The 15,831-nt window shown below is 39.1% G+C and overlaps 1 protein-coding gene across 1 annotated transcript in view; it reads left to right on the forward strand.

Annotated features, from left to right (window-relative positions):
• The window catches only part of LOC110162155 (multiple epidermal growth factor-like domains protein 11), a 265,012-nt gene that overhangs the window by 187,747 nt on the left and 61,434 nt on the right, over positions 1–15,831 (forward strand). Inside the window, exon 10 of the mRNA XM_055154873.1 lies at positions 6,435–6,555. Coding sequence (XP_055010848.1) covers positions 6,435–6,555 — 121 coding nt within the window. The remainder of the gene's footprint in view (positions 1–6,434; positions 6,556–15,831) is intronic.

Consider the following 15,831-nt stretch of genomic DNA (forward strand, 5'->3'; position numbering starts at 1 on the left):
AAATGTTGTAATGTTCTGTTTACATCAGAACACTTGTGGGTTAAAATGATAAAATATTTTATCGAAAGTGTCTTTCATTTAGACGGTGAAGGCGTTTTTGGGGCTTAAAAACTCTGAAACCAAAAAATCTGAAACCACCTCCAGAGTGGAAAAGTTGAATATGCTCCCCTGTAGCGTTTCCGTCTGTCTACACTGCCCAAGACGCAAAACTCTGGTCAGATCTGCTCAGGTCGTGTACACGTTTACGTCGCATACATCACCACCGAGCGTCACCACGAGCCGCCTGACATGCATACACATATTTACTCCCAAAAATGCTCGTCTAAATGTGGAATAAAAAGTGAAGATACCATGCCACTTTTGCGTCTTCTGTTCAGACCGTCATCATATAAACGCAGCCTGAGTTTCCCCTGTTATCAGATGAAGTCAAATTTAACACAAACTGAACACAACCATTATTTTATCATCCATATTTTACTCACAGGTTTTTCACTGGGTTATGTAAGATATATCTTAAAAGTGAAATGCTGGGACACTGTTTCACAAAACAAAACTGAAATACAATTTCGTTTAAAATGAATAAGATTTTAATTCGTTTGGAGCCTGCAGCCCCAGACCTGGTTTTGGGGCTCGGCCCAGAGGTCCCCTGGCCTAATCCCCAGTCCTCTTGTACATGACCAACTTTATAGAGTACAAGTTTAATGGAAAATATTTAATTTAGCTTTTAATATTTCATTAAACGATGTATTGTTAACCAATTGTAACTTATAACTTATAATTGAAAAATATGTTGACCATGAAAAAATTAGGAACCAGAATGAGCCTCTTGACTTGCTGAATGTTATTTTACTTTTTTTTTTTAAGTTGTTTTTGTTCATGTTTTAGACAAATACATTTCACTGAGTGTGTTTACATGCACATCAATAACCCGGTTATGATCGGGTTTTTGGAGTATCCTGGTTTCTTGATGGTGCATGTATACGCAGTATCCCGGTTTCAGTAACCCGGTTATTAGAAACCGTGATACTGTAGCTGGTTTATTCTGATAGTAACCGGGATACTTGTGGCATGTAAACACAGTATCCCGATTACTGCAACATAAAGTTGAGTCGCATGCGTCCAAAAGACACTTTCCAGTCTTTTCACCACAACAGTAGCGACCAACATAAATAAAGTGACCAAACGAGTAAAATGACTGTAAAATAAAGAGCTGCGCTAAACCTGCACACGTACAATCTGCACTCGTGTGACGCTGAAAAGCTAAAACATGAACTATCTCCTATACTGTAACACACACAGAACAACCCTCACCATCATCAGCACCTCTTCTGTCACAGAAATAACACACATAATCCACAGAGTCATGTCATTTAGTCCGACAGAACCTGATCGCATCAGCGGCACAAGGAGCGAGTTGTTTTTATCGCCGCTAACAGTTTATGCTAATTAGCGATGCGGTCTTAAGTTTCGTTTCTGTAAAACGTAAACAAATGTGATCAGAGCTGAATTATCTGATCAAACGGGCTGATGTGTCTATAGTGTTTATGGTTTATATGTTGTAAAGTTGAGTTTATTTATGCAGAAGATTTTAATGAAGAATCTGCACAGTGGATTGTGGGAGATCTCAAAGCTCCTTAGCTTCTTATGCTAAAGGAGCTCACGGTTTGTATTTTTCCTGGTTTACGAAATTGATTTAAGTTCATTTTTGCGCTTGCGCATTTGCAAGATTATGTCAAGAAACCGGGATCCTCCATTTGATCATGTATATGTTATTGATGTGCATGTGTGTGCACTCATTCATTCATTCAACATTCATATCATAACTTTCATAACTTTCTTTTCAACATTCATACCTCACATCATCTTATTTAAATGATAGCAAATGAAATTCCAAGGATAATGTTTTCAGAGCATCGTGAATAGTATATCACGGCGCGTTTAAGTGCCCGAGCGCGGTCTGTTGTTGTGACGTTCACCTTGAAATTGACAAAGACGCTTAAGATTCCGTCCAGTCTCCGGTCTCCAGTGAAGCCTTTATTCTCCTATAGCATAAGAGCAGCTATAGTGCTAATCGTTGCGGGCTGTGGCATCATTAAGTCCCATAGTGTAACATCAGTCGCATTAAAGTGTCCAGTGATGAGTGAGGACGGTGCGCAGAATACAGATCCAACGCACAACGCAACTACGGGAGCCCACTCTTGCTCGTAATCATAATAAAACGGGTATTATTGGCAGAGACGCGTTGCTAGAGGAGAGTTCTACATGTGTAAAACAGGATTCAGAAACGTAGGACTAAACCCAGACTAAAGAAGGCTTGAACTAGGACTAAACCAGGACTAAAACAGGACTAAACCACAGTTAAACTATAAGACTAAACCCTAACTGAACGAGGTCTAAACCAGGACTAAACCCGGAGTAACAAGGCCTAAACTAAGACTAAAATAGGACTAAAATACTGTTAAACTATGGGACAAAACCATGACTGAACTAGGTCCAAACTAGGACTAAAACAGGACTAAACCAGAGCTAAAGTATAGGACTAAACCATGACTGAACTAGGATTAAACCAGGGCTAAACCCGGAATAACAAGGCCTAAACTAGGACTAAAACATTACTAAATCATGGTTAAACTATAGGACTAAACCACGACTGAACTAGGTCTAAACTAGGACTAAACCAAGAATAAAACAGGACTAAAACAGGACTAAACCAGAGCTAAAGTATAGGACTAAACCCTGACTGAACTAGATCTAAACTAGGACTAAAATAAGACTAAAACAGGACTAAACCAGGACTAATTAAGTAGGACTAAACCCCGACTGAACTAGATCTAAACTAGGACTAAAACAGGACTAAAACAAGTCTAAACAAGTAGGACTAAACCCCAGCTGAACTAGATCTAAACTGGGACTAAAACAGGACTAAACCAGGACTAATTAAGTAGGGCTAAACCCAGACTAAAGACGGCTTAAACTAGGACTAAACCAGAACTAAAACACAGTTAAACTATAAGACTAAACCCCAACTGAACGAGGTCTAAACTAGGGCTAAACCAGAACTAAACTGGGACTAATTAAGTAGGACTAAACCCAGATTAAAGAAGGCTTAAACCAGGACTAAAACAAGACTAAACCCATAATAACAAGGACTAAACTAGGACTAAAATAGGACTAAACCAGGACTAATTAAGTAGGGCTAAACCCAGACTAAAGAAGGCTTAAACTAGGACTAAACCAGAACTAAAACACAGTTAAACTATAAGACTAAACCCCAACTGAACGAGGTCTAAACTAGGGCTAAACCAGAACTAAACTGGGACTAATTAAGTAGGACTAAACCCAGATTAAAGAAGGCTTAAACCAGGACTAAAACAAGGCTAAACCCATAATAACAAGGACTAAACTAGGACTAAAATAGGACTAAACCAGGACTAATTAAGTAGGACTAAACTCAGACTAAAGAAGGCTTGAACTAGGACTAAAACAAGACTAAACCCATAATAACAAGGACTAAACTAGGACTAAAATAGGACTAAACCAGGACTAATTAAGTAGGACTAAACTCAGACTAAAGAAGGCTTGAACTAGGACTAAAACGGGACTAAACCACAGTTAAACTATAAGACTAAACCCCAACTGAACAAGGTCTAAACCAGGAATAACAAGGTCTAAACTAAAACTAAAATAGGACTAAACCACGGTTAAACTATGGGACTAAACCACGACTGAACTAGGTCCAAACTAGGACTAAACCAGGACTAAACCAGAGCTAAAGTATAGGACTAAACCCTGACTGAACTAGATCTACACTAGGACTAAAACAGGACTAAACCAGGACTAATTAAGTAGGACTAAACCCAGACTAAAAACTGCTTAAATTAGGACTAAAACAGGACTAAATCATGGTTAAACTATGGGACTAAACCCCGACTGAACTAGGTCTAAACTGGGACTAAAATAGGACTAAAACAGGACTAAACCAGGCCTAAACTGAGACTAAAACGGGACTAAACCAGGGCTAAACAAGTAGATTAAACCCCGACTGAACTAGGGCTAAACTAGGACTAAAACAGGACTAAACCAGAGCTAAAGTATAGGACTAAACCCTGATTGAACTAGATCTAAACTAGGACTAAAACAGGACTAAAACAGGGCTAACCAGTAGGACTAAACCCCAACTGAACTACTTCTAAAGTAGGACTAAAACAGGACTAAAACAGAACTAAACCAGGACTAAACCAGGCCTAAACTGTGAATAAAACAGGACTAAACCAGGGTTAAACAAGTACGACTAAACCCAGACTAAACAAAGTCTAAACTAGGACTAAAACGGGACCAAAACAGGACTAAACCCCAACTGAACTAGGTCTAAATCAGGACTAAACCAGGAATGAACCATTATTTGCAGTGACACCTTGCTAGTGAGGGTTCTGCATGTATGTCTATGGTGAAATGTTCATCCGTGACTGTGTTGACGCGATGCACACAATAGCAAAGGCAGCCAAATAATAAATTAATATAGTCTGAAACTCGAGAAAAAATTCAAGATGGATTTAAACGGGGCATTTTCAAGACTCTGGGATCAATTTCAGAGTTTGTAGTTCTGTTTTGGAGTTTGATTTTCGACCAAAAAAAAGTAAACAAACTGAAAAACTAATGTTATGTCAGAGGGATTTGTTTAACTGCACAAATCAGTTTCAGCCAACTCAGCTCTTTCTGGTCAGATTGTGTTCAAACAAAACTTAGATTAAAGGGACAGTCCGGAATTTTGGACATAGAGCCTCATTTCCTCGTGAGCCAGAGTGTTGGAGACGTGTGGAGACACTCGTTTTACCCACTCGACAAAGCACCCAAAGCAAATCTATCATAACACCAGACCAGAGGCGGAGCTACCATTAGGCAAAAACAGGCAGCTGCTTAGGGCCCCCAAACCTGGAGGGGCCCCCAACCAATTACCCTCAGTGACACTAATGGCCAAAGCCTCAGTGCAATTAGATTTTCTCTTACTATGACAATAAATGAGAGTAGTTTTAAACAATAATCATAAGAAAAAAAATAATAATCATATGTAAGGAAATTAAATTAAATACAATCAATAAAATAAAATACTGTCCCACTTTAACTGTATGTTTTTAACTTGTTTATGTTGTTGTAAGGCAACCTTGAGTGTCCACAAAGACGCCCAATTCATAAAATCTGTTGTTGTTGTTGTTGTTAAGTGTAATTGTAGTAGTAAAAAAATAAAGCTTCTATCAGCTCTGGTTTTCTCGTAGGCGACCGAAATAATAATAAGACAAGTTTCCAATCCACCATAATTAAAATAAATAGAGATGTGCATGTCTCAAGAACAATGGGGAAAAACAGACCATCCATCTATTTTCTTCCGCTTATCTGGGGCAACAGTCTAAGCAGGGACTCCCAGACTTCCTTCACCCCAGACACGTCGTCCAGCTCCTCCGTGGGGACCCCAAGGTGTTCCCAGGCCAGAGACATAGTCCCTCCAGCTCCTCCTCCCGGTGGGACATGCCCAGAACACCTCCTGAGGGAGACGCCCAGGAGGCATCCGGAACAGATGCTCGAGCCTCAGCCGCTCCTCTGGATGTGGAGGAGCAGCGGTTCTACTCCGAGCTCCTCCCGTGTGACTGAGCTCCTCACCCTGTCTTTAAGGGAGCGCCCAGTCACCCTGCGAAGGAAACTTATTTCGAGCGCTTGTATCTGCGATCTCGTCCTTTCGGTCACTACCCAGAGCTCATGACCATAGGTGAGAGTAGGAACGAAGACTGACGGTAAATCGAGACCCTCTTCAACAAAACGGTCCGATACAGCGACCGCATCACTGCCGACGCTGCACCGATCCACCTGTCAATCACACGCTCCGTCCTCCCCTCACTCGTGAACAAGACCCCGAGATACTTGAACTCCTCCACTTGAGGCAAGGAAAAACAGACAATAAATATAGTAAAAAAAAACAAACATTACATTACGTGCATTATAGTGAGGGCCCCAAACCCAAGTTCACCTAGGGCCCCCAGATTTTTGCCTCTGCCACTGCACCAGACTGTGGATGTAAATGTCTGTGTTGATATAATAATGTTTGAAATAAAACTAACCTTGCATCGCGTGAATCGTCGCATGTTGAGGGATTATTTTCTCAGCAGCAGCGGAATTTTACTGTCTCTTTAAAGTTTATTTTGAGTAACAAAGCTTCAGACAGAGCAGTGCCTCCAGTTGCATAATATCCCTTCTTTAAAGCTTTACATTGCGTTATTCAGCATCACACGGGGATACTAAGCTGGAATTGAACCACCAACCCTCCAGACTTTACAATATTAAATGAGTTAATGTTGTTATTTATAAAACCAATAAGTACGTAAATCTCTGGTTTGTAATACTATTTTGTTGTTGTTGTTGTTGTTGTTGTTTTTGTTTTTCAGGGTGAAGACTGTTCCCTGAGCTGCCCTCCTGGTCTGTACGGAACAAACTGCACCTCCTCCTGCACCTGTCAGAATCACCTGTCCTGCTCCCACATCGACGGCTCCTGTCTCTGCAAAGAAGGTATGCACCAAGAAAACAAAAAAAGAAGAAATAAAAGCTCTGGTTTCAATCACTTTTCCATTGATTTTTCCCATTTCCATCTCCCATACTTTTCTAAAAACTTAAATATTACACATGGAACAAAGAAATGTCCATGTGTTTTTTGGGTTTTTTTGTGTTTTTTTTAAGTCCAAAAAGAACATTTAAAACTCAAGATTTAGTGAAAAGTTTTAATAACTTTGCAGTTTATAACATTTGTGGTCATTCATTACCACAGAGCTGCTGAACCTTGAGCTTTCAAACTTTTTATTTTATTTTTCTATCAGAAAAATAAAATACTGTTGAGCTCCATTATGAACCCAAACACTGAGCCGACCGTCCCTCCTCCCTTACGTCATGCCTCTAAACCAGAACTAAACCAGGACTAAACCAGGTCTAAACCAGGCTAAACCAGGACTAAACCAGAACTAAACCAGGACTAAACCAGGTCTAAACCAGGGCTAAACCAGGACTAAACCAGGACTAAACCAGGACTAAACCAGGTCTAAACCAGAACTAAACCAGGGCTAAACCAGGGCTAAACCAGGACTAAACCAGGACTAAACTAGGAGGTCTAAACCAGGTCTAAACCAGGTCTAAACCAGGTCTAAACCAGGACTAAACCAGGACTAAACCAGGTCTAAACCAGAACTAAACCAGGGCTAAACCAGGGCTAAACCAGGACTAAACCAGGACTAAACTAGGAGGTCTAAACCAGGTCTAAACCAGGTCTAAACCAGGTCTAAACCAGGACTAAACCAGGACTAAACCAGGACTAAACCAGGTCTAAACCAGGACTAAACCAGGTCTAAACCAGGACTAAACCAGGTCTAAACCAGGTCTAAACCAGGTCTAAACCAGGTCTAAACTAGGAGGTCTAAACCAGGTCTAAACCAGGACTAAACCAGGTCTAAACCAGGTCTAAACCAGGACTAAACCAGGTCTAAAACCAGGTCTAAACCAGGACTAAACCAGGTCTAAACCAGGTCTAAACCAGGTCTAAACCAGGTCTAAACCAGAACTAAACCAGGACTAAACCAGGACTAAACCAGGTCTAAACCAGGGACTAAACCAGGTCTAAACCAGGACTAAACCAGGTCTAAACCAGGACTAAACCAGGACTAAACCAGGTCTAAACCAGGAACTAAACCAGGACTAAACCAGGTCTAAACTAGGAGGTCTAAACCAGGTCTAAACCAGAACTAAACCAGGACTAAACCAGGACTAAACCAGGACTAAACCAGGACTAAACTAGGAGGTCTAAACCAGGTCTAAACCAGAACTAAACCAGGACTAAACCAGGACTAAACTAGGAGGTCTAAACCAGGTCTAAACCAGAACTAAACCAGGACTAAACCAGGACTAAACTAGGAGGTCTAAACCAGGTCTAAACCAGAACTAAACCAGGACTAAACCAGGACTAAACCAGGTCTAAACCAGAACTAAACCAGGACTAAACCAGGACTAAACCAGGACTAAACTAGGAGGTCTAAACCAGGTCTAAACCAGAACTAAACCAGGACTAAACCAGGACTAACCTAGGAGGTCTAAACCAGGTCTAAACCAGAACTAAACCAGGACTAAACCAGGACTAAACCAGGTCTAAACCAGAACTAAACCAGGACTAAACCAGGACTAAACCAGGTCTAAACCAGGACTAAACCAGGTCTAAACCAGGTCTAAACCAGGTCTAAACCAGGACCAAACCAGGACTAAACCAGGTCTAAGCCAGAACTAAACCAGGACTAAACCAGGCTTAAACCAGGCTTAAACCAGGTCTAAACCAGGCCTAAACCAGGACTAAACCAGGTCTAAACCAGGCCTAAACCAGGACTAAACCAGGACTAAACCAGGTCTAAACCAGAACTAAACCAGGGCTAAACCAGGCTTAAACCAGGCCTAAACCAGGACTAAACCAGGTCTAAACCAGGCTTAAACCAGGACTAAACCAGGCTTAAACCAGGCCTAAACCAGGCCTAAACCAGGTCTAAACCAGGCCTAAACCAGGCTTAAACCAGGTCTAAACCAGGCCTAAACCAGGCCTAAACCAGGACTAAACCAGATCTAAACCAGGACTAAACCAGGACTAAACCAGATCTAAACCAGGACTAAACCAGGAGGTCTAAACCAGGTCTAAACAAGGCCTAAACCAGATCTAAACCAGGAGGTCTAAACCAGGTGGTCTAAACCAGGTCTAAATCAGGTCTAAACCAGGACTAAACCAGAACTAAACCAGGTCTAAACCAGGTCTAAACCAGGCCTAAACCAGGCCTAAACCAGGTCTAAACCAGAACTAAACCAGGTCTAAAAACAGGACTAAAACAGGGTCTAAAACAGTAAAATATTATTGGATATAAAACTGGTTTGTGGGACATAAAAGGTTGGGGACCAGTGGTGGTACCTGTACTTGGTATCAACAAATTTTACGAGAACAAGTATTCAGGAAGTATCGTGTCCTTTCTTCTGGTTCTGGGTCGCTGACGGCTGGAGACGAACAGTCAATAACTCCACTTATCTTAAAAAAAAATCTAAATAGCGCTGATAAATGTCACGTAGCTTTAAAAAAAACTTGTATAAATAAATATATTCAGTGCTTGCTCTAGTGAATGCCGCTGTGAAGAGATCAGTTTTGCAGCTTAAACAGAAAATGAATGAACCTCTATTAAGTATTTTTCATCAGCTCTACACAGTTAAATTTATTCTAAAACCAGACTAAAGACGGCTTAAATTAGGACTAAAACAGGACTAAACCATGGTTAAACTATAGGACTAAACCACGACTGAACTAGGATTAAACCAGGGCTAAACCCGGAATAACAAGGCCTAAACTAGGACTAAAACAGGACTAAATCATGGTTAAACTATAGGACTAAACCACGACTGAACTAGGTCTAAACTAGGACTAAACCAAGAATAAAACAGGACTAAACCAGGACTAATTAAGTAGGACTAAACCCCGACTGAACTAGGTCTAAACTAGGACTAAAACAGGACTAAAACAAGTCTAAACAAGTAGGACTAAACCCCAGCTGAACTAGATCTAAACTGGGACTAAAACAGGACTAATCAGGACTAATTAAGTAGGACTAAACCCAGATTAAAGAAGGCTTAAACCAGGACTAAACCAGAACTAAAACACAGTTAAACTATAAGACTAAACCCCAACTGAACGAGGTCTAAACTAGGGCTAAACCAGAACTAAACTGGGACTAATTAAGTAGGACTAAACCCAGATTAAAGAAGGCTTAAACCAGGACTAAAACAAGACTAAACCCATAATAACAAGGGACTAAACTAGGACTACAATAGGACTAAACCAGGACTAATTAAGTAGGACTAAACTCAGACTAAAGAAGGCTTGAACTAGGACTAAAACGGGACTAAACCACAGTTAAACTATAAGACTAAACCCCAACTGAACAAGGTCTAAACCAGGACTAAACCCGGAGTAACAAGGCCTAAACTAAGACTAAAATAGGACTAAACCACGGTTAAACTATGGGACTAAACCACGACTGAACTAGGTCCAAACTAGGACTAAAACAGGACTAAACCAGAGCTAAAGTATAGGACTAAACCCTGACTGAACTAGATCTACACTAGGACTAAAACAGGACTAAACCAGGACTAATTAAGTAGGACTAAACCCAGACTAAAGACGGCTTAAATTAGGACTAAAACAGGACTAAACCAGGACTAATTAAGTAGGACTAAACCCAGACTAAAGACGGCTTAAATTAGGACTAAAACAGGACTAAATCATGGTTAAACTATAGGACTAAACCCCAAATGAACCAGGATTAAACCAGGACTAAACCAGGAATAACAAGGCCTAAACTAGGACTAAAACAGGACTAAATCATGGTTAAACTATGGGTCGTTGACGGCGAGGCTGAGGCTGGAGACGAACAGTCAATAACTCCACTTAATCTTAAAAAAAAAAAATCTAAATAGCGCTGATAAATGTCACATAGCTTTAAAAAAAACTTGTATAAATAAATATATTCCTGCTTGCTCTAGTGAATGCCGCTGTGAAGAGATCAGTTTTGCAGCTTAAACAGAAAATGAATGAACCTCTATTAAGTATTTTTCATCAGCTCTACACAGTTAAATTTATTCTAAAACCTGGCCTTAAACTCTCTCCGGTTTCTTTGTGTCTCCACGAGCTTCTCTCTGGTCCATCACTATTTAAACAGGCCCACAGAATCGGGCAACAGGAGCGGGGAAGGCCTCATCTGTATTCATTTTGTACACGACATCAGCTCCCGAGGTCAAAATAAGTCCACCGCGTCCCGTCTGCCTCTGTTTAGAAAGTGTTTTATTGTCTGACGAGTAAGAAGTACACGTTTGCATGCTAGTTGATGTAGGTTTATGGTAAAACTCCGCACCGGTCTCATTCTGCTGAGCGATTACGATGCTTTGAAGGGATTAAAAAGTGAAAGATAAGTCTGGACCACCTCAAACTGTTTTAAATTAAGTTAAATTAGTTTTGTTTTTCACGTATTTAAGATGGTAAAAATCAGGTACACCGAAGAAGTACTAGTATTTTGTATTATTTAAGTAAAAGTACAGATACCAGAGGAAAAGAAAAAAGTGAAACTAAAAATATCACTTGAAAAATCTGAAGTAGAAGTATTAAAGTACCTGTTTAAAATGTGCTTAAAGACTAAAAAGTAAAAGTATTTCGCACAGATTTTGAGTTCTTATGAGGCTTTAAGATTTGTCCTGAATGTTTTTTTTTTCCCTAGCCGTTTTTATTTGTATATTTTTCTTTGCTCAGACCATGAACATGTTAAAAAAAAAAACCCTCAGCCTTTTCAGCAGGTCTCAGACAATTAAAAAATACTTACCGTATTTTCCGGACGGAGTCGCTCCAACCAAAAAATGCGTAATGAAGAAGAAAAAACATATATAAGTCGCACTTTTGGGGGGAAATTTATTTTATAAAATTAGAGACCAGGAACCGACATTTCATCTTAAAAGGCAATGTGGGAGCCTAAACCCAGTTTGTAGTTTTTTTATTACTGTGATAATTATTCTTATTCTGTTTGATTTAATATTTACTTAAAATGCATACTTTTTGGTAGTTTGGTAATTCTCTATGGTTAACATGATTATTTGTTGATTATTTGTTACAAAATAATTTGATATATTTACATTTTTCTTTCAATTAATTATTCCCAGTGTTAATCATAAGTTTACTTAAGTAATGTTTAATTTTTGTATTATTTTGTGGTCCACGGCTCCTTATTGAAGCTGTGTGCAGGTGCACCAGGAGAGGGTGGAGTGGAGCCAGACAGTTTTTTGACCTCTTCTCTCCTACACGTTAAAGTTCCCCTTTTTGTTTGTATTTGTTTGTCCTAATAATGTGAATCCTCAGTAAAGAGTTTTTAAACTGCACTTGGATCACTCTCCGTGGATTCTTTTATTATTGAGGCATTTTAAAAGGTGGAACAAGGTGCACAAAGCGTCAACTATGGCTTCACAAATGTTTGGACCTTACAGGCAAGTTGTAGTAAAAACAATAGAAGAGAGAAGAACAGACTGTTAACGTCACATATGAACAGTTCTTCAGATAAACTATAACATAAACAACAGAACAAGTTTAACAAACTCTCCATCTCACTCCAAATCACTAAATCCATTCAATTCTTCATCCATCCTCNTAAACCAGGAGTCTAAACCAGGACTAAACCAGGTCTAAACCAGGTCTAAACCAGGTCTAAACCAGACTAAAACCAGGAACCAGGTCTAAACCAGGCCTAAACCAGGTCTAAACCAGGTCTAAACCAGGTCTAAACCAGGTCTAAAAACAGGACTAAAACAGGGTCTAAAACAGTAAAATATTATTGGATATAAAACTGGTTTGTGGGACATAAAAGGTTGGGGACCAGTGGTGGTACCTGTACTTGGTATCAACAAATTTTACGAGAACAAGTATTCAGGAAGTATCGTGTCCTTTCTTCTGGTTCTGGGTCGCTGACGGCTGGAGACGAACAGTCAATAACTCCACTAAGTTAACTCCACTTATCTTAAAAAAAAATCTAAATAGCGCTGATAAATGTCACGTAGCTTTAAAAAAAACTTGTATAAATAAATATATTCAGTGCTTGCTCTAGTGAATGCCGCTGTGAAGAGATCAGTTTTGCAGCTTAAACAGAAAATGAATGAACCTCTATTAAGTATTTTTCATCAGCTCTACACAGTTAAATTTATTCTAAAACCAGACTAAAGACGGCTTAAATTAGGACTAAAACAGGACTAAACCATGGTTAAACTATAGGACTAAACCACGACTGAACTAGGATTAAACCAGGACTAAACCCGGAATAACAAGGCCTAAACTAGGACTAAAACAGGACTAAATCATGGTTAAACTATAGGACTAAACCACGACTGAACTAGGTCTAAACTAGGACTAAACCAAGAATAAAACAGGACTAAACCAGGACTAATTAAGTAGGACTAAACCCCCGACTGAACTAGGTCTAAACTAGGACTAAAACAGGACTAAAACAAGTCTAAACAAGTAGGACTAAACCCCAGCTGAACTAGATCTAAACTGGGAAAACAGGACTAAACCAGGACTAATTAAGTAGGACTAAACCCAGACTAAAGAAGGCTTGAACCAGGACTAAAAACTAAACACAGTTAAACTATAAGACTAAACCCCAACTGAACAAGGTCTAAACCAGGACTAAACCCGAGTAACAAGGCCTAAACTAAGACTAAAATAGGACTAAACCACGGTTAAACTATGGACTAAACCACGACTGAACTAGGTCCAAACTAGGACTAAACAGGACTAAACCAGAGCTAAAGTATAGGACTAAACCCTGACTGAACTAGAATCTACTCTAGGACTAAAACAGGACTAAACCAGGACTAATTAAGTAGGACTAAACCCAGACTAAAGACGGCTTAAACTTAGGACTAAAACAGGACTAAAACTAATGGTTAAACTATAGGACTAAACCCAAATGAACCAGGACTAAACCAGGACTAAACCAGGAACTAACAAGGCCTAAACTAGGACTAAAACAGGACTAAATCATGGTTAAACTATAGGACTAAACCACGACTGAACTAGGTCTTAAACTAGGACTAAACCCAAGAATAAAACAGGACTAAACCAGGGCTAAAGTATAGGACTAAACCCTGACTGAACTAGATCTAAACTAGGACTAAAATAAGACTAAACAGGACTAAACAGGACTAATTAAGTAGGACTAAACCACGACTGAACTAGGTCCTAAACTAGGACTAAACCAAGAATAAAACAGGACTAAACCAGAGCTAAAGTATAGGACTAAACCCTGACTGAACTAGATCTACACTAGGACTAAAACAGGACTAAACCAGGACTAATTAAGTAGGACTAAACCCAGACTAAAGACGGCTTAAATTAGGACTAAAACAGGACTAAATCATGGTTAAACTATAGGACTAAACCCCAAATGAACCAGGATTAAACCAGGACTAAACCAGGAATAACAAGGCCTAAACTAGGACTAAAACAGGACTAAATCATGGTTAAACTATGGGACTAAACCCCAAATGAACCAGGATTAAACCAGGACTAAACCAGGAATAACAAGGCCTAAACTAGGACTAAAACAGGACTAAATCATGGTTAAACTATGGGTCGTTGACGGCGAGGCTGAGCTGTGGTTGGCTGGAGACGAACAGTCAATAACTCCACTTATCTTAAAAAAAAATCTAAATAGCGCTGATAAATGTCACATAGCTTTAAAAAAAACTTGTATAAATAAATATATTCAGTGCTTGCTCTAGTGAATGCCGCTGTGAAGAGATCAGTTTTGCAGCTTAAACAGAAAATGAATGAACCTCTATTAAGTATTTTTCATCAGCTCTACACAGTTAAATTGATTCTAAAACCTGGCCTTAAACTCTCTCCGGTTTCTTTGTGTCTCCACGAGCTTCTCTCTGGTCCATCACTATTTAAACAGGCCCACAGAATCGGGCAACAGGAGCGGGGAAGGCCTCATCTGTATTCATTTTGTACACGACATCAGCTCCCGAGGTCAAAATAAGTCCACCGCGTCCCGTCTGCCTCTGTTTAGAAAGTGTTTTATTGTCTGACGAGTAAGAAGTACACGTTTGCATGCTAGTTGATGTAGGTTTATGGTAAAACTCCGCACCGGTCTCATTCTGCTGAGTGATTACGATGCTTTGAAGGGATTAAAAAGTGAAAGATAAGTCTGGACCACCTCAAAATGTTTTAAATTAAGTTAAATTAGTTTTGTTTTTCACGTTTTTTTAGATGATAAAAATCAGGTACACCGAAGAAGTACTAGTATTTTGTATTATTTAAGTAAAAGTACAGATACCAGAGGAAAAGAAAAAAGTGAAACTAAAAATATCACTTGAAAAATCTGAAGTAGAAGTATTAAAGTACCTGTTTAAAATGTGCTTAAAGACTAAAAAGTAAAAGTATTTCGCACAGATTTTGAGTTCTTATGAGGCTTTAAGATTTGTCCTGAATGTTTTTTTTTTTCCCTAGCCGTTTTTATTTGTATATTTTTCTTTGCTCAGACCATGAACATGTTAAAAAAAATAAACCCTCAGCCTTTTCAGCAGGTCTCAGACAATTAAAAAATACTTACCGTATTTTCCGGACTGAGTCGCTCCAACCAAAAAATGCGTAATGAAGAAGAAAAAACATATATAAGTCGCACTTTTGGGGGGAAATTTATTTTATAAAATTAGAGACCAGGAACCGACATTTCATCTTAAAAGGCAATGTGGGAGCCTAAACCCAGTTTGTAGTTTTTTTATTACTGTGATAATTATTCTTATTTTGTTTGATTTAATATTTACTTAAAATGCATACTTTTTGGTAGTTTGGTAATTCTCTATGGTTAACATGATTATTTGTTGATTATTTGTTACAAAATAATTTGATATATTTACATTTTTCTTTCAATTAATTATTCCCAGTGTTAATCATAAGTTTACTTAAGTAATGTTTAATTTTTGTATTATTTTGTGGTCCACGGCTCCTTATTGAAGCCGTGTGCAGGTGCACCAGGAGAGGGTGGAGTGGAGCCAGACAGTTTTTTGACCTCTTCTCTCCTACACGTTAAAGTTCCCCTTTTTGTTTGTATTTGTATGTGAATCCTCAGTCAAGAGTTTTTAAACTGCACTTGGATCACTCTCCGTGGATTCTTTTATTATTGAGGCATTTTAAAAGGTGGAACAAGGTGCACAAAGCGCCAACTATGGCTTCACAAATGT

This window comes from Boleophthalmus pectinirostris, unplaced genomic scaffold, assembly GCF_026225935.1.
Source record: "Boleophthalmus pectinirostris isolate CB_2022bp ecotype Guang Dong unplaced genomic scaffold, ASM2622593v1 HiC_scaffold_19, whole genome shotgun sequence".
In the NCBI taxonomy this organism is placed as follows: Eukaryota; Metazoa; Chordata; class Actinopteri; order Gobiiformes; family Gobiidae; genus Boleophthalmus; species Boleophthalmus pectinirostris.